Source organism: Nannobrachium achirus (assembly GCF_963921795.1).
Source record: "Nannobrachium achirus genome assembly, chromosome: 7".
In the NCBI taxonomy this organism is placed as follows: Eukaryota; Metazoa; Chordata; class Actinopteri; order Myctophiformes; family Myctophidae; genus Nannobrachium; species Nannobrachium achirus.
The window spans coordinates 13491068-13511558 of NC_137816.1; the positions used below are offsets into that span (position 1 = coordinate 13491068).

Consider the following 20491-nt stretch of genomic DNA (forward strand, 5'->3'; position numbering starts at 1 on the left):
CTCCTGGAGAGACGTACAGGTATATTAGCTCTACTGGTGTTATGATTTATGGCTAGCCTTTTTTGTGCAGGGGGTTACCGTGGCTAATTTGAAGTCCTGGGGGACTTTTTCTGAGTTTTTTTCTTTTTCTTTTTTTGCAAACTGCTTATAAAGTATTCAATCAATCAATCAATCAATCAATCAAATAAAAGGCCATAGGTCCTCGTCATGAAAAAATAACTGCTTTAAAATATTTCTGATCGAAATGCAGCAGGAGACCACTAGATGTCACTGGTTGACCGCCATCCCTTTCAGAGAAAAACAGTGCCTGGGACTGTACTGTACTGTAGGACAACAAACAGCCCACAGTTTAGGACAAAGCTCGTCAGCCATACGCGATATTTTGGAAGAAATGTCAGATTACAAAAAAATGAACGCGCATAAGCATTTGTGATAAATACTGTCGACCATGTGGTAAGTTAATTTGATTTTTAGCTCATGATTGTTTGGATAACGTGAGCTAGCTGGTTAGCTTTAGCTAGAACATTGTGCTTAAACATGTTTCTTTGATAATAACCATAGTCAGAATATAAAAAAATATCTTAACTCCTTTTCTATGCAGTTTTTAGCAGCATATACACTATGATGTACCGCTTTATTTGGTGGCAAGATGACATTCAGTAAGCTGTATCCATGCTGTTGTTGTTGTTGTTGTCACAGATTGAACACAGTCCTCCTGCAGCCTCTGCCTCATCATTTGGTGTGGTTGACTTCAGGATAATAAATACAGACTGAGGTGTTTGACTTTGACCGGCCGGCGATTTCTTTTTTCTTTTCTAATTAGGCTCCTTGCTTTGATGCAAATTAAACGCACAGTCAGCAATTAAGCAGCTGGCAGCCAGCCTGGCATACATCTAATAGCCAGAAGAACTGAACTGTAGCCATATCCTCTAGCCCCGAAACATGACGGAGGGCTACCATATCCTCCTATCAGCACTGAGTCAAATGAGAAATGATATGGCCTGTTTGTCTGAGAGACACACACACACACACACACACACACACACACACACACACACATACACATACACATACACATACACACACACACACACACACACACACACACACACACACACACAGTCACCTGTCCTGAGTGTCCTTTTTCATCCTGCCCCTTAATTATGGACCCTTTTGTTTCCAAAGATAGGTAAATTCAACTGAAGTTAATAACTGCGTGTGTGTGTGTGTGTGTGTGTGTGTGTGTGTGTGTGTGTCAATTCTGTGGAAATAAGCTTAGTCTTTTCATGGATCTCCTTTTAGTAGACCTTGTACCAGTGAACTGTACCGTCATGAAACTGTACCTTTTCCTATGCAAACTTCTAATAAAGTCTTCAATCAATCAATCAATCAATTCGTTGTGCCAGTATGATGTTATTAACTGTACTGGGGATGACCACACCTGATGTCAGAATAATGGGAGGTTGGAATGAGTGGACCCTTGTTTCGCAGGCCTACATACTGGGCTGTATTAACCATTGGGCCGGTGGGGCTGTTGCCAGGGGCCCTTGGCTCTCAGGGGCCCTTGGGGGAACTGGGCCGCGTAGTCATTGACAATTTACTAAAATGAAATGTATACGTTAACTACAAATAAAATGTGTGGGCCCCTCCTCTGTTGTCTACAGGTGCTTTCTTGGCCCACAGATGATCATCATGGCTTAAAATCCGAGCTGGGTAGTGCGTGTCGGGAGGGAGGGGGGGTTATGGTGGAGGGTGGGGGGGCACTTTTTGCCACACTACATCATTGATCTCCTAACATCAGAACAATGGAATTTAGATTGACAATCTGCTATGTTTACCTTTAAATATTTTGCTGTCTGTCTGTAATATGATGGTCATGTAAGGTCCATTTAAGTCAAGTTAGTCCATTTTAAGTCAAGCTTCCCATCTTGACTACTCGGAAGACCGGAAAATGATATTGTACTTGTCCACAGGGTGTGTTATATTAATTATACATATCTTTTGTTGCTAGATGTAACCATTGAAATGGAGTATGATGAGAGACTTGCGAATTTCCGTCAACAACGACTCAACCCTTTTGATCGCGGGGAGGAAGAGGAGGATGATGTCCATGGAGGCAAGACCCCCCCAAAATACGGTAAAGCTCTTTGTAATGCTCTGGAGGCACATTATCATTAAAAGCATCCTCCTAACTGTAAAATATTAAACACCTTAAGTTCCCTGTTTAGGATCCTTAGTCTTTACAGTTCCTCAAAGCTGTTTATGATCCAGCACACAAGAGAAGGGGTTTATTGTTATTCGTCCCTCACTAATACAGGTTCAAACAGCAATAACAATAGATAGAGTAAAAAGTGTTCATGATTAATGTTGCAGCAAAGAGTTTCAAAAGGTGACCTGCAGCATAACGGGAATAGCTAAATGGACTGGTATTCTGAGGGCTGCACTTGCTCTTTACACTGCATAGTCAGTAGTAGATTAATGCTGCACACTGTGGATTCATTGATGTCACAGATCACTGCTTGTTCTTTTGTTGTGTTGCTTTTACAGAGAAGTTATCTTACGTCTGCATTGCGAAATACTTGATGCAGAATGAGGAACTAACCATCAGTTGGGTCTCTTTAAGTCTCTTTCTCTGTGTCTCTTTCTGAAGGAACAGGAAAGCAACAACAGGTCATCCTGTTGTTGCTTTCATGGTCCTTCAGTGTTTAAAACGTTTAAAAGAAAAACATGTCTTCCACTGTTCTGTGGTCTGATCAGTGTGGTTGCACAAACAGGTACTTGTCCGACTTTCTTTCTTTCTTTCCATCTTTCCGAATAAACGTTTTATTTTGCCGCGCTACTCCTCCCACAGTTTTGGTGGCACGCACTTGGGTCAATTCGACCGGCTTCATCAGGACTCGTCTGCTTGCATTTTGCTAAGAGATGCGTTATATAGTTTCATTTATATTAATTTATTTGTGAATACATTTTCTCCATTGACTTGAATGGGAAAATGCAAATATGGAGATGACTGACATCGTACAGTAAATGTCTGACGTTATAGACCACATGAGACTGACACAGTATGTTCATATATGGGCATTCCAAGATGCAGCATGGGCTTAATATTGATGACATCAGGGATCTCCATATATGGGCGGAACAGACAGAATTAATTTGCAAGTGTGACTCGTGTCATGGCAACCACACTTTCCTAGAATTTCATCGTTCTGGTTTTCAACTGATCTAGGACCACTCATGATATGATTATTATGATATCTATCATTGGAAGTAGAAGAGCCTTGATCTTGATGTAACTTGAGTCCCTGGATAAGGAGGTTGAAAGTAGCCAAGCAGGAAGTGAGAAGAGTGGGCAGTTACTGTATGTAGAACACTTCTCATATTTGATTTATTTGATTTGGGAGTCAAATGCCTTGTTAGATCGCAATACATCTGATGCTGTTCAGAGCTCAGTTCCCTGGAGTACTTTATATTGGTGTGGTCTGTCTCCTGTGTCTGAAAAACTCTCATCATGTTTTGTTCTGAGGTCTATGCAGGTAACATTTTATACGTATATTATACAGCAATTATCGGCACATATTGTTTTCCTTGTGGTGTATTCTGGCTAAGCGTGGCCACTTTTTGTGAATTGATGTCTTGAATATGATCATTAATGCAATTGTGATTTGCAAATATTTTCCCACCATCAATATTGTGCACAAAACAGGACACAAAGTTTATATGACCTACTGTATGTGCTCGTCTCATTAAGCAATGTGTGTAGCCAAGTGCCCCATTTCCTCATTCTGCTTACCTGACACTACTTAACTTTCCAGCAATGTGCAAGACTTTTATGAGGGTTTAAGTTGTCCCCTTTGCCTGCCCTGTTGCCTCCCTAAATCTGTTATGAAACTTCACTTTGGCTCTCTCTTGCTCTGCTAGAATAAGAATAGAAAAGTCCCCGTTAGTTCAGAGTTGGCCAGATAAATCCATTCACATGATTGACATAATAATCGATTCCTTTTCTAATGATTGGCTCAACTTCCAGTTAACTAGTCCAACATAAAAGAGATTACATAACAAATAACAGAGAAGTCCTAGGCTTCAAGATTGCCAGGGCAGGGTCCGTCTGAACTAGGTTCTTAATTGTACCTGAGCAAGACACTTAACTTCCAGAGTGCCCCCCCCCCCCTGTTCCCCCTGAGTGCACATCACAACCGTCAGCTGTATATTTCGCGTGATTCCTAAACCCACCAGGATTGAGTTAAGACCCGCCTCCTCTCGATAATCTTAAGTATGAAAGTGCCCATGAACGTTAGTGCAAAGTACCTACTACCTACTGATCCATTACAATAATACACGCAGCATAATAGGCCCAAAGCCATATCGAAACCATAACAATTTTTAGTTTTTATTTTGAGCACAGTAGTGACTCTTTTCTTTTTAGCAAAGTTACAAAGTTTTCCCTTTATTAAGCACAGTACAATTAAGTCAGTTTCAAGTTTTTTTTAGCACAGTTTATTTTGAGCACTGTAGTGAGAAATTAATAGTTGTGCATTGTGCAAATGCAGGCTTTTCTCAAGTACAAGTCTTCATGCCTCTGACTTTATCCACCCTCCATGTGTCAGGCAGGGATTTCAGCCACTCCTGGAAGTCCTCGCGTTTCCGCGAGGCGGGTCTTAACTCAAGCCTGGTGGGTTTAGGAATCACGCGTATATTTCCCCCACGGGAAGTGCTCCCTTTCCCTAAGTAGTCCCTACTCCCTATATAGTGACACCTTTTGGTCAAAGGTTGCTAAAGCAAGATGATCTTTTGTAAAGTGGAAACATTTTCACGTGTTACCAAGTATTACCACATGATTACCCAGAATCCCTTTAATCACAAAATATATGTGAATTAGCTGCACTGTGATCTATTCTATAGTGACCGCAGAACATTCCTGTCTTTTAACACAGAGTTAGCTATATTGTATATCAATGATTATGATAAAGACAATCACCTGTGCATCCTCCTAACAGGCCATTTTACTGATCTGTAGTGATTGGTTAACGTGCAGGGCTGGTTATACAGTATGTGAGCATTAACCATGCATGCCTGAACATAAAAGTCAGAGCACAGTGTGTGTTCTTTTCATGAGAACCGTGCTTTGTTCTGCCTTCCTCTTTCCTTAGAGGCCAGACCTGAGCTTTTCTCCTCAGAGACCAGAACCCTGAGCTCTGATCGCGCCATGGATCTTGGCCTAGCCGAAGACCACTTCTCAAGACCTGTGGTAAGTAATGTATAATTCCTGTTGTTTAGTTCAACTAAAAATAAGTCGGCAGAGAATACTGTGTGTGAATTCCTATATAAGAAATTGTGTGTGTGTGTGTGTGTGTGTGTGTGTGTGTGTGTGTGTGTGTGTGTGTGTGTGTGTGTGTGTGTGTGTGTGTGTGTGTGTGTGTGTGTGTGTGTGTGTGTGTGTGTGTGTGTGTGACAGAGATCATTTGTTGCATCAGACATTGAACAGCTGAAGCTGGCCATTGAGGATTGTAAGAGGCTGATCTTGGAGCTGCCTGAGCACTCAGAGAGACAGAAGGACACGGTAGTCAAACTCATTCATCTGCGCCTCAAACTGCAAGAGCTCAAGGTAGGAGGCTCTGAAAGTGAGAAGCACAGAAAGTGCAATTCTAAATTGACTAAAATAAATGGTGAAATTGGACACATTTGCATATGTTTCAAAGATACTTATGCAGTATCAGGAAGTGGGAAGTGTTTAGGGAAATTCACAGATCCTGTACACAATGCACACAGCTGCCTGGCTTAAACTAGTTTTCTTCCAAATAGAATTTATAGACGAAGCTCAACCTGTACAACAGTATATGGGAGAATGAAAACTCAAGTCCATGTCACTGTGCTCCACAGTCAGGGGTTTCTTATCTTAATGTCATCCATGTCCTCTTTCTCACTGCTCGTTTACTGTGGTTATGTCAATTGCTAAACCCATAAAAATATTTTCCACCTAATGATTGCCACACTGAGTGCCTGATGACCTGCAGTAATACATCATTTATAAGTTCGGTGTGGTACTTGCCCTTTATGCAGTCTGAGGCAGCTCATTGAGAGTGAAACATTGCAGTCAGTGGTATTTCTCAGAACAACGTATAGGTCTGAACACATTATTACGCAATATTTTATCATATTCTTTAAATATTAAAAAATCAAACCTCGGTTCGAAGTGAAGCGGTGAACTTTTATTCTATGTGTTCTAGAGTTATGAACTCTGTGATCTAAACATCTATACAGTTATGGACTCTGTGATCTATTCATTCTTTATATATTCTGAATTCTACATTCTTTATATATTCTGAATGAATATATAAAGAATGGAGGGCTGAATTATCATGTAAGCTTGACCAATCCTCAAAGTATCCATTCATCTGACAGGGAGGGACACTACACACATATTCTGGACGTACAGGACAGATAAGGCCTATTCATTCTAAACTGAAATGGCCATATATGGACATGGGACACACATTTTGCTTTTTGAAAAAGCCTATTCATTCTGGACGTACGGGACAGAAAAAACCTGTTCATTCTGGCCTGGAGTGACCATATATGGACATGAGGTGACATACATTGTGTTTTTGAAAAACCCTGTTCATTCTGGACTGAGATCACCATATATGGGCGTGGGACACACAAAGCCACTCATAGGAAGCGGTTTTCACCGCTTCAAAAAGAGCAGATATACAAGCTCACAGCGCGGCACCGAGTGCCGCGATGCGAGCTTGTAGATCTGCTATTTTTGAAAAATCTTGAAAATTTGTGCAAATCTTTGAATATTTTGACCCGATTCTATAAGTGTCTTCTAAATCCTTCTAAGTTTTTTTTTTTTTTTTTTTTTTTACTATGTTTCTGACCCCCATCTCAAAATATGTTATTCCAGGGACCCCCTCATCTCAAAATATTGTAGCAGGGACCCCCCAGAAGCAACTATTTGAGTTACAAATGTTCACTTTCAAAAAGATATATTCAAAGACTAAGAAAAAAATGAATATATATATATATATATATATATATATATATATATATATCACGGTTTTTCAAAAATAGCAGATCTACAAGCTCGCATCGCGGAACTCGGTGCCGCGCTGTGAGCTTGTATATCTGCTATTTTTTAATATTTAAAGCATAAAATATTGCGTAATAATGTGTTCAGGCCTAAATGGACTAATTTAACCAATAAAAAGAACATGTGATTCTACTCACATCAGGATTTTAACAACATGGAACGGTCCAAAACACTGTAAAAAGAAAAATAACTTGTTGCTGTTTGTGGGTGACATTGATCTGCAGTCATCTGACACCAGCTGAACAATGTTGCCTTTTGAAACACAACTAATGAACTACTTCTCCTGTTACCATGGAGAAACGTGACTGTATCAAACAAGGTTAAGAGTCTGCAAGCACCACAACCATCCCTTAGAGTCTGTGCTGCTCCATACACCCACATAGGGGTGGGCGATATGGAAAAATACAATATCATGATATTTTCCCAAGCTGTATCACAATACACGATTTTATCACATTTCCTTTTTCAAGTTGTTTTTTATGGATATTTTTCAAGTTACTTGACAAAAACTAGACTCTCTGGGTTCCTTTTTGGAGGTCTAAATTGAACTTTACAAGTACAGTATGTATGTGTTTCTGGGAATTACATTCCCTCTCTTATAAAAACAAATCTATTTCAGATGGTTTAAAGTTTGATTGAATCACACCTTCTTGAGCCTTGGCACAAGCATGTCTTTGATCTAGTAGTAGCCTGAGGGTAAGGAAGGTGTTACACTCTCGAAGGGGGGCATAAAGTGGACACAGGGGAGGTGAATGAATGGGGAGGCCTTGTTACTAAGATGCTACCTGCTTGGCTTTCTTCTGGACCAGAATGGAAAAAAGCATTTGGCCTTTTTGTGTCATCTATTTGGTGTGTTTTTCACCCGTTGTACTGCCTGTACTTAATATTCAGTAAAGTATTTAAACAATCAAACCCATACTTAACTTCTAATACATTTCAAACTATTCCTCATCTTTCTGCATGGACCTTTCTACATGTAGTGTAGTTGATGTCTCTGTCCTTTCTACATGTAGTGTAGTTGATGTCTCTGTCCTTTTGTTCCTCAAGGACCCTGAGGAGGACGAACCCAATCTGCGAGTTCTTTTGGAGCACCGCTTTTCCAAGGAAAAAAGCAAGAGTGTCAAACAAACCTGTGACAAGTGTAGCACCATCATATGGGGCCTTATCCAGACGTGGTACACGTGTACAGGTGAGAGACACTAAAGCCTAATATACGCTTACGTGAAAATGTGCCTTACGTCATGTTGCTCAACAAAAATTACATATTTTCAACTACCGGTACTAAAGTATCAACAATGAAAATCATAGTTTTTCTTCCTAGTCTGACATTGGGAGATGGTTGGGGATTTTTTTTATGGGACGTTTGGTGTATATCCATAGACTTATTATTGGTTGATGATTTACGATTCTGTTCATTTTAATTTGTGATTTTATGGAAAGATACTTCACTACCCTCAATCCTAATATTTAGCAGCAACGTCTCACATCTGTGGACTTTGCGATACTATTGAAATGTTATGCAGTGGCCCTTCATCTAGCGCCACTGTTAGGCCAAACTTTGACTTGCACAGATAAGATATCTAAAAATCAAATGGACGGATTGTCAATTACACTTGCTTGCATGCACGTTCCCTGTTGGATGGCCGCTACTGATTTGGGTGATCCACTGGCATTTCTGCTAGCTCCACCTGCCAAAATCTTCAATTGAACACACTATCTCAAAAATCTAATGGGCAGATTGCCTTGAAACTTAAATGTGCTCAGTAAAAGGATGACCCCTTGTTATTTCTTTTTGAGAATCTTGGGTATGCTAGTGTACCAGGATGTGCAGGCATAGTCAAAAGTGACATTGACCAAGAGCTTCTGCCAGCATTTCAAGGGCACTTATTTCTATCTCTAGGGTGGATTGGAATAATTTATTTTTAAAATAAAAAAAAGTGTCATGCCGGATTTGTTTCTCTTTGCTTTTAATATTGCAGGCTGCTATTACCGTTGCCATAGCAAGTGTATGAACCTAATCACCAAGCCTTGTGTGAGGTCAAAGGTGAGCCACCAGTCCGAGTACGAGCTCGGCATCTGTCCTGAAATAGGACTGGACCGACAAGACTACCGCTGTGCAGAATGTCGCACTCCTGTGTCACTGAGTGAGTGTGCAAATCGTTGTAGTGATTATAATATCAATTAGTTCTTCAATTTATTGCGCAAGGTTTTGAATTGATTAACTACTTACAGTAAGCATTATACTTTGTCATGCAAAGATTGTGAAAATAGCTGATTTACAAGCTCGCAAAGCTTTTTGATAAGACACGCTGTGAGCTTACTATTTTCAATATTTAAGAATACATTTCATTTTGTGAAACCTATAATAATTGTATTTAATCATTTTATTTAATTATTGATTAGCAATTACTTATTATAATCGATTACATTTATTAGTTTGGGTAACTGTTGCACCGTTATACACGGTAAAAGCACTTTGAGGAGTAAGGAATCTAGGGATCCATAGTCAAGTATAGTTATCACAAGGACATGACATCGTCATAATTTTGTTTATGTGAGGCCATTTCGTAATTATTTCCTGTATTGTAATTAGCCTTTGCTTTGCTGTTGTACCTCATAGGGGGTGTTCCTTGTGAGGCCAGGCAGTGTGACTACACAGGCCAATATTACTGCAGCACATGTCACTGGAATGACACCGCCATCATCCCAGCACGGGTCATTCACAACTGGGAGTTTGAACCACGCAAGGTACCCTGGATTTACCACACTGAATTGGCACAGTGCAATGTGCTTTCACTATAACATCTGAAAGTCTTTTAACACCCATTTAGAACGGGTACACATTATTGTGTATCATTATTTTATGCTTTAACTATTGAAAAATAGCAGATATACGGTGCCGCGCTGCGAGCTTGTAGATCTGCCATTTTTGAAAAATCGTGAAAATTAGAATTTTGACCCGATTCTATAAGTGTCTTTTGAATCCTTCTAAGGTTTTTTTTAAAACCTATGTTTCTATGTCAGCAATCTGGCCAGCCATCGTCAAAGAAAAGGTCCTTTTCACGTAACTGCAGCTCAGTTAGGCCACATTCTCATAATATAATTCGGTTTAGTCGTGCGAATGGGAGGGGTGAAGTTGATACATTCTTGCATATTTAATTGATACGTTTGCGCTCGCACTGCACTTTGTCATCCGAAACAAGGAATCGTCCACGTCTGTCCAGGGACATGTACCGGTATGTAGTATCCAAGCTGCATAATAATGCCTCGTCCATCTCCCTGTGTTTATTCATTCTTCAAGTTCAACAATGTAACCGCAGGACCCCCGCAAGCGCCGCGTTCGCCTATTTATCTGCGGTCGACGCTCGTAAACGGGCGATCAAAAAATAAAACCAGCGGCGGCGGGAGGTACTCGCAAAATCTACCAGCAATAAACCAGACAGAAAATACTTTAGCAAGATATGAATATCTACGAAGAGGACAACGTCAACGTGTCTCTCTCTCTCTCTCTCTCTCTCCCCCCCTCGTCTTGCCCTCCGGCCCCTCCGCTGGCTCCCTCTCTGCGCTCCGTGCGCTAGAGCGTCTCCATTTGGACATGCTTTGGCACAGAGAGCAAGAGAGAGCGCGCGCGCGTGCGAGCAAGGGCGAGAGACCCACACATCGGCCTAGATTATATACCGGTATATATGATATACAAGTGACTCCAGTGGCACTTTCCTTTCATCTAACTGTGAGCAACTCCTCACAAATAATACACTATGTGCGATCGAGGGAGCAGTGATCAGAAATTAAATCAATGAGGGGAGGAGGCGGCCAGAATGGTCAGAAATCTTATGAGAGCTGACGGTCTGGAGGGGGATTTAACCTTTTATAAATAACTATGGATTTAACCCGCACATGGCTCTATATATTGCCTGTATTTGAGACGGATGGATTCACACCAACAGTGAAGCGTTTGCTGTAGCGAATCGAAACCACTGTTTTTTTGTGGATTTGCATTTGTTTCTTTGATTCGAAAAAGAATACAGATGCGTCTTCACACATGCCCAAACGTTGTGTATTTTCCGACAATACGTTAGAGGATTCGTTTTAATCGCAATAAAACGTGCCTGTGTGAATGCCGCCTTAGTCTGTTCTTCTTGAGAGACTACTATGTCAGTGGTTCTCAAACTTTTTCATGTGAAGGACCCCCAAAATGATATGTATTTGGCCACGGACCCCCATCTAAAAATATTTAGTTCCAGGGACCCCCCCCAGAAGCGAAATTTGAGTTACAAACGTTCGCTTTGAAAATACATTATATTCAAAGATTTGCACACATTTTCACGACTTTTTCAAAAATAGCAGATCTACAAGCTCGCAGCGCGGCACTCGGTGCCGCGCTGTGAGCTTGTATATCTGCTATTTTTCACTGGTTAAAGCATTCAATAATTCTAGGCCTAAATGTTTACGGAAATTTCCTCTACAGAGATTTTGTGTGTGCGCACATGCATGCGTGTAGACTAGAGCCAGTCAGTATGTGCTCTGACAAAATCTGTCTGCTGGTCAGGTGTGTCGGTCCTCATTTCGTTACTTGGCTCTGATGTTGCCGCGACCTGTCCTCAAACTCAAAGAAATCAACCCACTGCTCTTCAACTTTGTGGAGGAACTGGTGGAGATCAGGGTGAGTTGTAATCTTTTTATTGATGAGGCCGGTTCTATCGAAGATATAACAAAGTATTTTGAGTCTGAAAGGTTTGGAATGGAAATAATCTCAGTTTATATAGAATAAAGCACACAATTCTGATCATGTTCACTACACTTACTAGATATAGTTGACATGTTATTTAAGTGACATACTGTATACTGTTAGGCCTCTCACAATTACATAATGGCCTGATGCCGCATAATAGTAATTACCATGTACCAATGTATTTATTTATTGGAGAATAACATGGTGTGTGTGTGTGTGTGTGTGTGTGTGTGTGTGTGTGTGTGTGTGTGTGTGTGTGTGTGTGTGTGTGTGTGTGTGTGTGTGTGTGTGTGTGTGTGTGTGTGTGTGTGTGTGTGTGTGTGTGTGTGTGTGATTTTACATGGTTGACCACTCTTGCAGAAGCTTCGTCAAGATATCCTTTTGATGAAGCCATATTTTATCACTTGTAAGGAAGCAATGGAGGCTCGGCTATTACTGCAGGTCAGCACCACAAGGAAATACGATTAAAGTAGAGACTGCAGTAGCAATCTGATATCCAATCATATTTTTCATGCCATGCCTTATGTGCAGGATTAATGGGAGCAGTGCCACCATGTGGAATATTAATTTATATGTGCTTGATTTATATTTGAAGCTTTAACAGGAGTGGCCTTAACATTTATATACAATATACATTAATATGTGAAATTGTAAATAAGTGTGACGTGGCACTTATAAGGCTTATAATCTAAAACCGTATAAGTGTTTCTATGTCCTGACGTAGAAATCCTACTTAATTCATGGACTCCATAGCGGAATTGAAACTCTCAAAAGATCAGCAAACCTTGAATCAGAATAGAAAATATTTATTTACAGCGCTGTAACAGTCACATACATGTACATACATCCTACACCAAGACACAGACAAGACAGACTGACTTGCCCTACCCTGATTCTCACAGTTCATTATTAATTTGCTAAAACAAAAAACATCCCTTTTCCTTCTCTCCTGAGCTCATTAAACTCCAAGAACTTATCTCTTTCTCACAGCAATAAATCCAAGAGGCCACTATGACCTAGCCTCCCTCTTCCCTACTAGCAGTCTCAGGGTCTTACAGCAGTGAGCACATGGCAGTCAACAACATATAATAATATTTAAAGTTATACCATGTAACTTTTTTTATAAAACAAATCTTAAAATTGTCCTAACTGTTAAATCGCTAAAGTTTTAGAACACCCACTCCGTTATTTTCAGCTTCTAAAGCCTTCTCTTTATATGTTTTCTATGATCCTGACCGGGCCCCGGTTTTCGCAGAAAAATTACGTCATCACACTACCGGCCAATCACAGCGAGGGTTATACACTGCCGGCCAATCACAGCGCATCTTGAAGTGGGGTCGCTATGGCGGCCATATTTGTAGTCGCCCGTGTGTCTCTATACTCAAAAGGTAACCTCGCCTACCAGGCAGGGTGAAGTAGTCCGTTTCTCCGGAATGCCTGAACGCACAGGAACCAGGGACCCCTCTAAAGATAGATCTCGGCGAGGTGGAGGCAGACGTGAAAACGGCCGAAAGACGCGGACGCGACCGCGGTTTGCTATAGGGCTACTGACCACTAGTTGCGCATCCTACACAGTATAGCTTTAATTCACTTCAGTCCCCACATCACAGAATATTATTTGGAGTATTATCTCACTCATTAACCACTTAAAACCAATTTTATACTTTGGCCATAATAGCGATCTACAAGTTCAATACGTCCTAACACAACTTGTTGTGATCTTGTAGTAAGGCTGCCTGAACATGGCCAGGTACAACAATATCAAGCACATAAGCAGGAGCGCACACCTAAGTGAGTGAGGTGCTGACCACGCAGATAACAATGAATGAGAGGAAAGAGGCCGCACACTCTTCAGCCACGATGCAAATAATTTATTTACCAACGTTTCGACTGTTGCCAGTCTTCATCAGGGTTTAGTACAGGTACAACAATATGAAATGATGTATTCACACATCCAGTGCTTGTAGTGTAGTGTGCTAGTGTCTATGCACAGCGATCTAAACATACATTATACGTGCAATTATCATAATTATATACTACACACTTTATATTCACATAATGCCTCTACAAATGACTTCCAGCATTAGATCATAGAAGTCAATTTAAGAAACAGTCTGCTCAAAGCCTCAACCACATCAAGTTAAACATTTATTCATTGTATTTGTATTAGATTATTAGACATTCTTGCCAGCAGTGCAGTGTCCTGGCTCCTGGCATGAAGGGAATACTTTCGGTGCTCTTTCTGTAACAGACTTGTTCTTAATCCCTAGCATCCCTTTTCTTGGCATGTCACATTATCACGACAATAGACAAACATTCAGCGAAAACGGCCAATTTACAAGCTCACGATGCGTTGTGAAGTCGGACCCTTGTTCAGGTTATTTTGATACAATTTCTCAATTTTCTCATTTAGCTTTACTGCCTTATGTGATCTTCCTTGAAATGTCTCGCTTGTTTCTCACCATCAGTACATGATTTGCAGCTGATGTTTTTCAGCCGGGACATTATAAAACACTTAGACAAAATGTAGTGTAGAAACACAGATTTATCTGACTCGCTCTGGTCATAAACAGTAAACACACTTCTGCCAAAATGTGCTGTTATGACCTAGGGCAGGGGTCGGCAACCCAAAATGTTGAAAGAGCCATATTGGACCAAAATAACCCAAAACAAATCTGTCTGGAGCCGCAAAAATATTATAAAAGCCTTATATATCGTCGTTATCGGGTGGAAACCTTGTATGTCTAAAACTTCGTTTTGTATTTATCATTTAAAAAATGAACTAAACTAGTGAAAACAGCCGATCTACAAGCACACAACGCCTCGCACCGCGAGGCGTTGTGTGCTTGTAGATCTGCTGTTTTCACTACTTTTGTGTGTCAGTCTTGTATGATGAAGCAGGGCTTTACTTTGCGAAAATAAAAACATACACATTTGAAACTTGGAGATACAAGGTTTCTGCCCGACAGTGACGATAAAAAAATATTTTTTTTCCCCCCATCTTTTTCCATTTTCAAACATTTTTGAAAAAGCTCCAGGGAGCCACTAGGGTGGCGCTAAAGAGCCGCATGCGGCTCTAGAGCCGCGGGTTGCTGACCCTCGACCTAGGGCATAGGTTTTCAACCCTTTTCTCATCAAGGCCCGTTAATTATTAATTATTTGAGCCACAGACCACCATTTGATGAGATTTAGCTTCTCAGACCCGACACATAGAATCTTTTATTGTTGTTTGTTGGATAAGATTTTGTCCACAATTCCATGATGTATTGATGTGGTACCATTGGAGAGATGACAGGCAAAATGGCGATCAAAATAACAATTCTTATGCAGCTATTTAACTCATTTAACTCTTGAGAGTGTAAAATGGACCTGTCTTTGTTTTCCTTTTACACAAGAGTTAAATATCTACAAGGGTCCATTTGGTTACCAACTTTCCATGGTTTAGTTGGGGACCACCTGGAACCCCCTCAAGGACCACTGACCTAGGCGATGGGTCATTGTTGTTGTACATTAAGGCACATAGTGATGGATTGCATTTATTGAAACATTTAATGAACAGAACGCTGCTGCCTTAGCTCTAGTGCCACACTTATAAAGTTCCACTTGCACAAAAGCTGTCTGAAAATGGGCATGACCTCTAGTCGTGCCACCCTCAGGCCATGATGTCAGCTTTGCACACAAGATATCTCATAATCCAATAATCAGCTTGCAAGATGAACCCTATAGAGGTTGGTGACCCCCATGACCTCTTCTCTAGCACCACTCTTTGGCCAACATTTCCTGTTGGGTGTAAAGAGCAGCACGTTCTCTAGGGACTTTTAGACTCTAGTCTGTTGCAAAATGGTGAAAAACAGTTTAAATGAATCAGGCATGAATATATTGTGGGAAAGTATCTTAAGTTTAAGGCTTAAAATAGGTACAAGGTTGAAAATGTTTAAGAACCTGTGCCAGAGACAATTATGTAATTGGGTTACGATGTTGCTGGAAATAACTGCTTTTATTAGTTTATTCAATGATGGACACACATCAGAAGAGCTCACATAATTTAGAGCACACACTGATACCTGATGTTATAACCATCTTTAATGAAGGTTATCCTCCCTGTCAACTTGTGCTTTTTAAATGCCATCTACATAATGCCATTTCTGTATCTTTATATTATTTGCTTTTCAGACATCACACTTAAAGTGTTAGTGCTTAGATTCTTTTGTCTTTGCTCGCCTTGTTGCTATCGTTGTTCATTCCTTTGAGGTTGGCCTGTGTTTTTGATAATGTCACATAATGTACAGTATACCATAGCACTTTTTCCCTCATCTTTTAGATTTCTTCGCCATTTTGTACACTTTACCCTTGTGATTCATCATTGTACAAATGTCCTAATCCCATTACCTTTCATACGGTATGCCCCCAGCTCCATGATCGCCAGCACTTTGTGGAGAATGATGACATGTACTCACTACAAGACTTGATTGACATCTCCAGTGGTAGACTCAGCTGCTCTCTCACCGAGATCCACACCACGTTTGCTAAGCACATCAAATTAGACTGTGAGGTAGGCTTTTTCATGCATAAAACACATAGCTTAATACTGATGAATTCTCCTTCATAATCTTATTGCCATGCCATATGGTTCCTGGTGGTTTCTTCCCGCATAATGTCTTGTTTTTCTTCCTGTATAATGTCTTGTTTTTTAGTTTTTAAGAGTTCTGTCCTGAATAACACTGTGACTTAATCTGTGTGTGTGTGTGTGTGTGTGTGTGTGTGTGTGTGTGTGTGTGTGTGTGTGTGTGTGTGTGTGTGTGTGTGTGTGTGTGTGTGTGTGTGTGTGTGTGTGTGTGTGTGTGTGTGTGTGTGTGTGTGTGTGTGTGTGTGTGTGTGTGCGTGCATGCATAGCGGTGTCAGGCCAAAGGATTTGTATGTGAACTGTGTAAGGAGGGAGACATCCTGTTCCCCTTTGACAGTCACACATCAGTCTGCCATGACTGCTCTGCTGTCTTCCACAGGTGAGCCAATCACATCAATTAAACATTAACCAATAGAACCCTCCATTCTTAGTAAAAACGGACCAAGGTCTGCACTGCACTTACTCAGACTGCTTTTTTCCGTGTACACCAAATCTCTCCAGCATCCATATTCTAGGTTGAACATAATAAATAGCCGACCTACAAGCTCACAAACGCGACATGTTACGAATGTTCCCCCCAGAATATGGATGCTGGGGTTCAAGTGGGTTCAAATTCTCAATACAAAAAGCAAGACAATGGACAGAATTATGTTGCTGTAGTAGTAGAATCAATTGTCATATATTACTGTACATATTTTTTGCTTTGTTTAGAGACTGTTACTACGACAACTCCACAACTTGTCCCCGATGTGCCCGGATGACAGAGCGCAGGCATGATGAGCCTTCAGATATGAAGGATTTGTGAATGGCTCGGGAGAGAGGACCGTACTTGGTGTTTACTGTGACTATTAGTGGATTTTGCACTTTGCCTAAGGCTTGATTTTTACTTTTTTGCGTGCAGCTGTCATATGCTGAAAGTAGCAGATATACAAGCATTGTGAGCTTGTAGAACGGCCATTTTCGCTGTGCGTCCCCGGCACGCAAAAAAGTAGAAATCAGGCTTAATGTTGCATACCACTCTATCAAGACATTCTGATAAGTGTTCTGACTACAGTGACTGGCTGTCTGGCTATTCTGTGCAGTCTTTGTGTTTTATGGAAGATGTTTATAAGTGTCTTTATTCCATTTCAGTGCACTACGTAATGGATAGCAGGGTATACTTACTTACAAGCCCATCTGGACAATATTTTTATTTTTAATCCAAGATTTTACTTGATACTCTGAGATACTAAGTACTTTAATGTGTTTATGTGTGTGGTGTATGTGTGTTTATTTACTAAGAAATCTAATGTCGCTAAATAAATATAGTGGACCTGTGTAGAAAAACCAAATACAGAAGTTCATTCTGCATGCAATATTTGTCATTGAAAACCTCAACTGTGTCAACTTATGATCGTTAAAATCCCTTGAAATGGAAAAACAAAAAAGAACCTAAGCTACTCATCCTAATGTACACCAAGGGATTGATACACTATAAATGTCTACTGTATACTAGACTAACATTTACCTAATCATGTTTGGTGTGTCATCTCTAGGCAAACTGAAGGCACTACACTACAGCGTGGGCCTTTTTCCTCACTAGCTGTTATCACTTATGTCATTTGGTCTTCACCACCTTATCGGACGATATGCTCAGTAATTTAAAAATCAGCTTTTTCCGCTGTGATCAAATTGGTGTCGTTACTGCTAATGTTGCCTGCCCCCACACCCCACCCCAGAGGTTATGCACGTGACATCATCATCATACCCGGAAGTTATGCGGAAACACCTACTGAGTGGCAAAAAAAACAGCTTTCTGGCCTTGACAGCCCATACATCCAAACAGAAAAGTCCTATCTGATTCCATCACACAATGTTAAACGACGTTAAACTCACTTTGCCACTCGATTTGCCATTCACTTTATGCGTGCGCATACCCTCTATGGGGCTTTTAAGCCGTGACATCATTTTGTAGGCAGAGGAGAACTCTGCCCCCAGAGCATTTTCTGTCCCTCGCTATTTCAACAGATCCGAGACAAAGATAACGACTAAAGTATAATTCTAACACTTTCCTTTCAACAACAAAGAGAAGAAAATGTGTAAATAGTAAAAATAGTAAAAAGATTCACGGAAACTGGGGGCAGAAATTCTCCTCTGCCTACAAAATGATGTCATACTTAACAGCCCCATAGTCAATCTCTTGCTGGCTTGGACTGTCTCTAATAATTACCCACCCACTATTTAAGTAACAGATTCCATGTTTCTTTTAACTTGTCTAACTTTCATTTCAAGGGATCTTTAACAAAATATACACTCATGGACCTCCAAGCCTTTAGAACAATATTTAATTTAAACAGGACATTTGCACTTTCAGCTTGTACTCTGCATGAGTTCATAAATATTCACCCACCAAACTTGGTTGTTTACAATTTTAACAATAATTGTTAAATGTAAATAGTCATGGCTAAGAACATACTATCAATGTAGCCTATGCATCCTAATGAAACGTTAAGAGTTCAGAGTTCATAATGGCAGCCACTGCTCCCAATAGTTAGAATGGTAAAATGTAATGTGCAAAAATACTGTAGCAAATACCAGTGAGAAATATGCATTCATAATCCATTATTCACATGGTTCACATAAGACTGTCAGCTGTAATTTTGTATGCATTTAGTCCTGTTCCTTAATGCACTTAACATTATTTGTTTTAAAATAATGAGTTGTGTCTGCTATATTTCAGCATGATTCATGGAAGCTTTCTTTGAATAATGATACAAGTTTGTGCTGTCATAACCTGTGGTAGTTGTCAAATCATGTTGACTATTGCATGAATAAAGTGATGTAGATAGACTGGGGAATTGTGTTGAGAGTTTGTTTTCAATTTAGACATGACTTGTTAGTTTGTTACAAGCACAGATCATTGCTTCTGAAACATTTTCTTGTCAAGTACCCCCAAATCGACACTATTTGGCTTTGGACCCCCATCTGGAAAGATGTACCAGGGGCCCACATAAGATAACGTTTGTGTTGTTAAAATTATTCCGAATTATTCCACAATGTTTAAGGTTTTTCACAACTAAGCAATCTACAGGTTCACAATGTGTTGCGATTCGTGAATAGGCGATGTATAAAATAGGGAATTGGTTGATTGAATACTTTATTAACGTTTTTTTTTTTTTAAAGCAGTTCCAGGTACAGTTCCATACAAAAGGATGCTAAAATAATAATAATAAAATAAAATAAAAAGCCCAAGAAAGCACTATGGATTGTTTGGTCCTGTGTATTCAATTTATCAAAACATTTAAAGACATATAATAATATGCAAAAAAAAGTAATAAAGAAAAAATATGTACAGTAAACTGTGGGGGGCATTACATACTATACTGGCGTACATATGTTGATGCTATTTGCAGGGGACCCCCTGAAACCTAAGGACCCCAGTCACCCCACTGGGGGTCCCGGACTTGAGAACTGCTCTACATCTCAGCAGCATGGCATATATGCCACCTAGTGTACATCAGTGATTCCCAAACAAACCTTTTAGCCTGTGACCCAAAAGAGAAATTCTGTCAGTCTACTACTGTAACTGTCCTATCCAATTATTCCAGTAAGGCATAAAAGCCCAAAAACAAATCGTAAAAAAAAAAGTGTTCTAATGCATGAATTTCTTACAATTTTCTTTGATTTCTTCATAAAATTACTGAGAAAGAAAAAACATTGTATTTTGTTTTTAATTAATGAAAAAATATCTATATATGAGGCCTATAATAATATATATAATAATTTGAATAACAATAATCAAAAAACTAAATGTAGGAAACAAAAAACGAAGGGACCCCAATCACCCCATACAAATCTCTCTGCGACCCACAAATGGTTCCCGAACAACTGTTTGGGAATGGGAACCAGTGGTGTACATTGTGTACCGATACAGTTAACGCCTTGTCTATTCTCGCGAGTTGGCCGAGATCTGGGGCAGTAGGCTATTGGAGTCAATAGCACCCAGCAGCGCTCCAATACCGCTTTTGCAGAGTGCTTCCATGCGGCTGCAGCAGCCTCCGAA

General features: G+C 40.2%; 1 protein-coding gene across 2 annotated transcripts; it reads left to right on the plus strand.

The window, feature by feature from the left end:
• Positions 1 to 320: 320 nt before the first annotated feature.
• def8 (differentially expressed in FDCP 8 homolog) lies at positions 321 to 19221 on the plus strand. Of its 2 annotated transcripts, XM_080729677.1 has the most exons (13): positions 341 to 453; positions 700 to 775; positions 2012 to 2137; positions 5151 to 5248; positions 5456 to 5605; positions 8141 to 8282; positions 9073 to 9237; positions 9714 to 9841; positions 11643 to 11756; positions 12186 to 12266; positions 16237 to 16377; positions 16719 to 16828; positions 17161 to 19221. In XM_080729677.1, the coding sequence occupies exons 3-13, from the start codon at positions 2026 to 2028 to the stop codon at positions 17252 to 17254; spliced, it is 1335 nt and encodes a 444-aa protein (XP_080585803.1). In that variant the 5' UTR covers positions 341 to 453; positions 700 to 775; positions 2012 to 2025; the 3' UTR covers positions 17255 to 19221. The 2 variants fall into 2 exon arrangements, with proteins under 2 accessions (XP_080585802.1, XP_080585803.1); XM_080729676.1 differs by lacking the exon at positions 700 to 775 and having other exon boundaries at positions 321 to 453.
• Positions 19222 to 20491: the final 1270 nt, after the last annotated feature.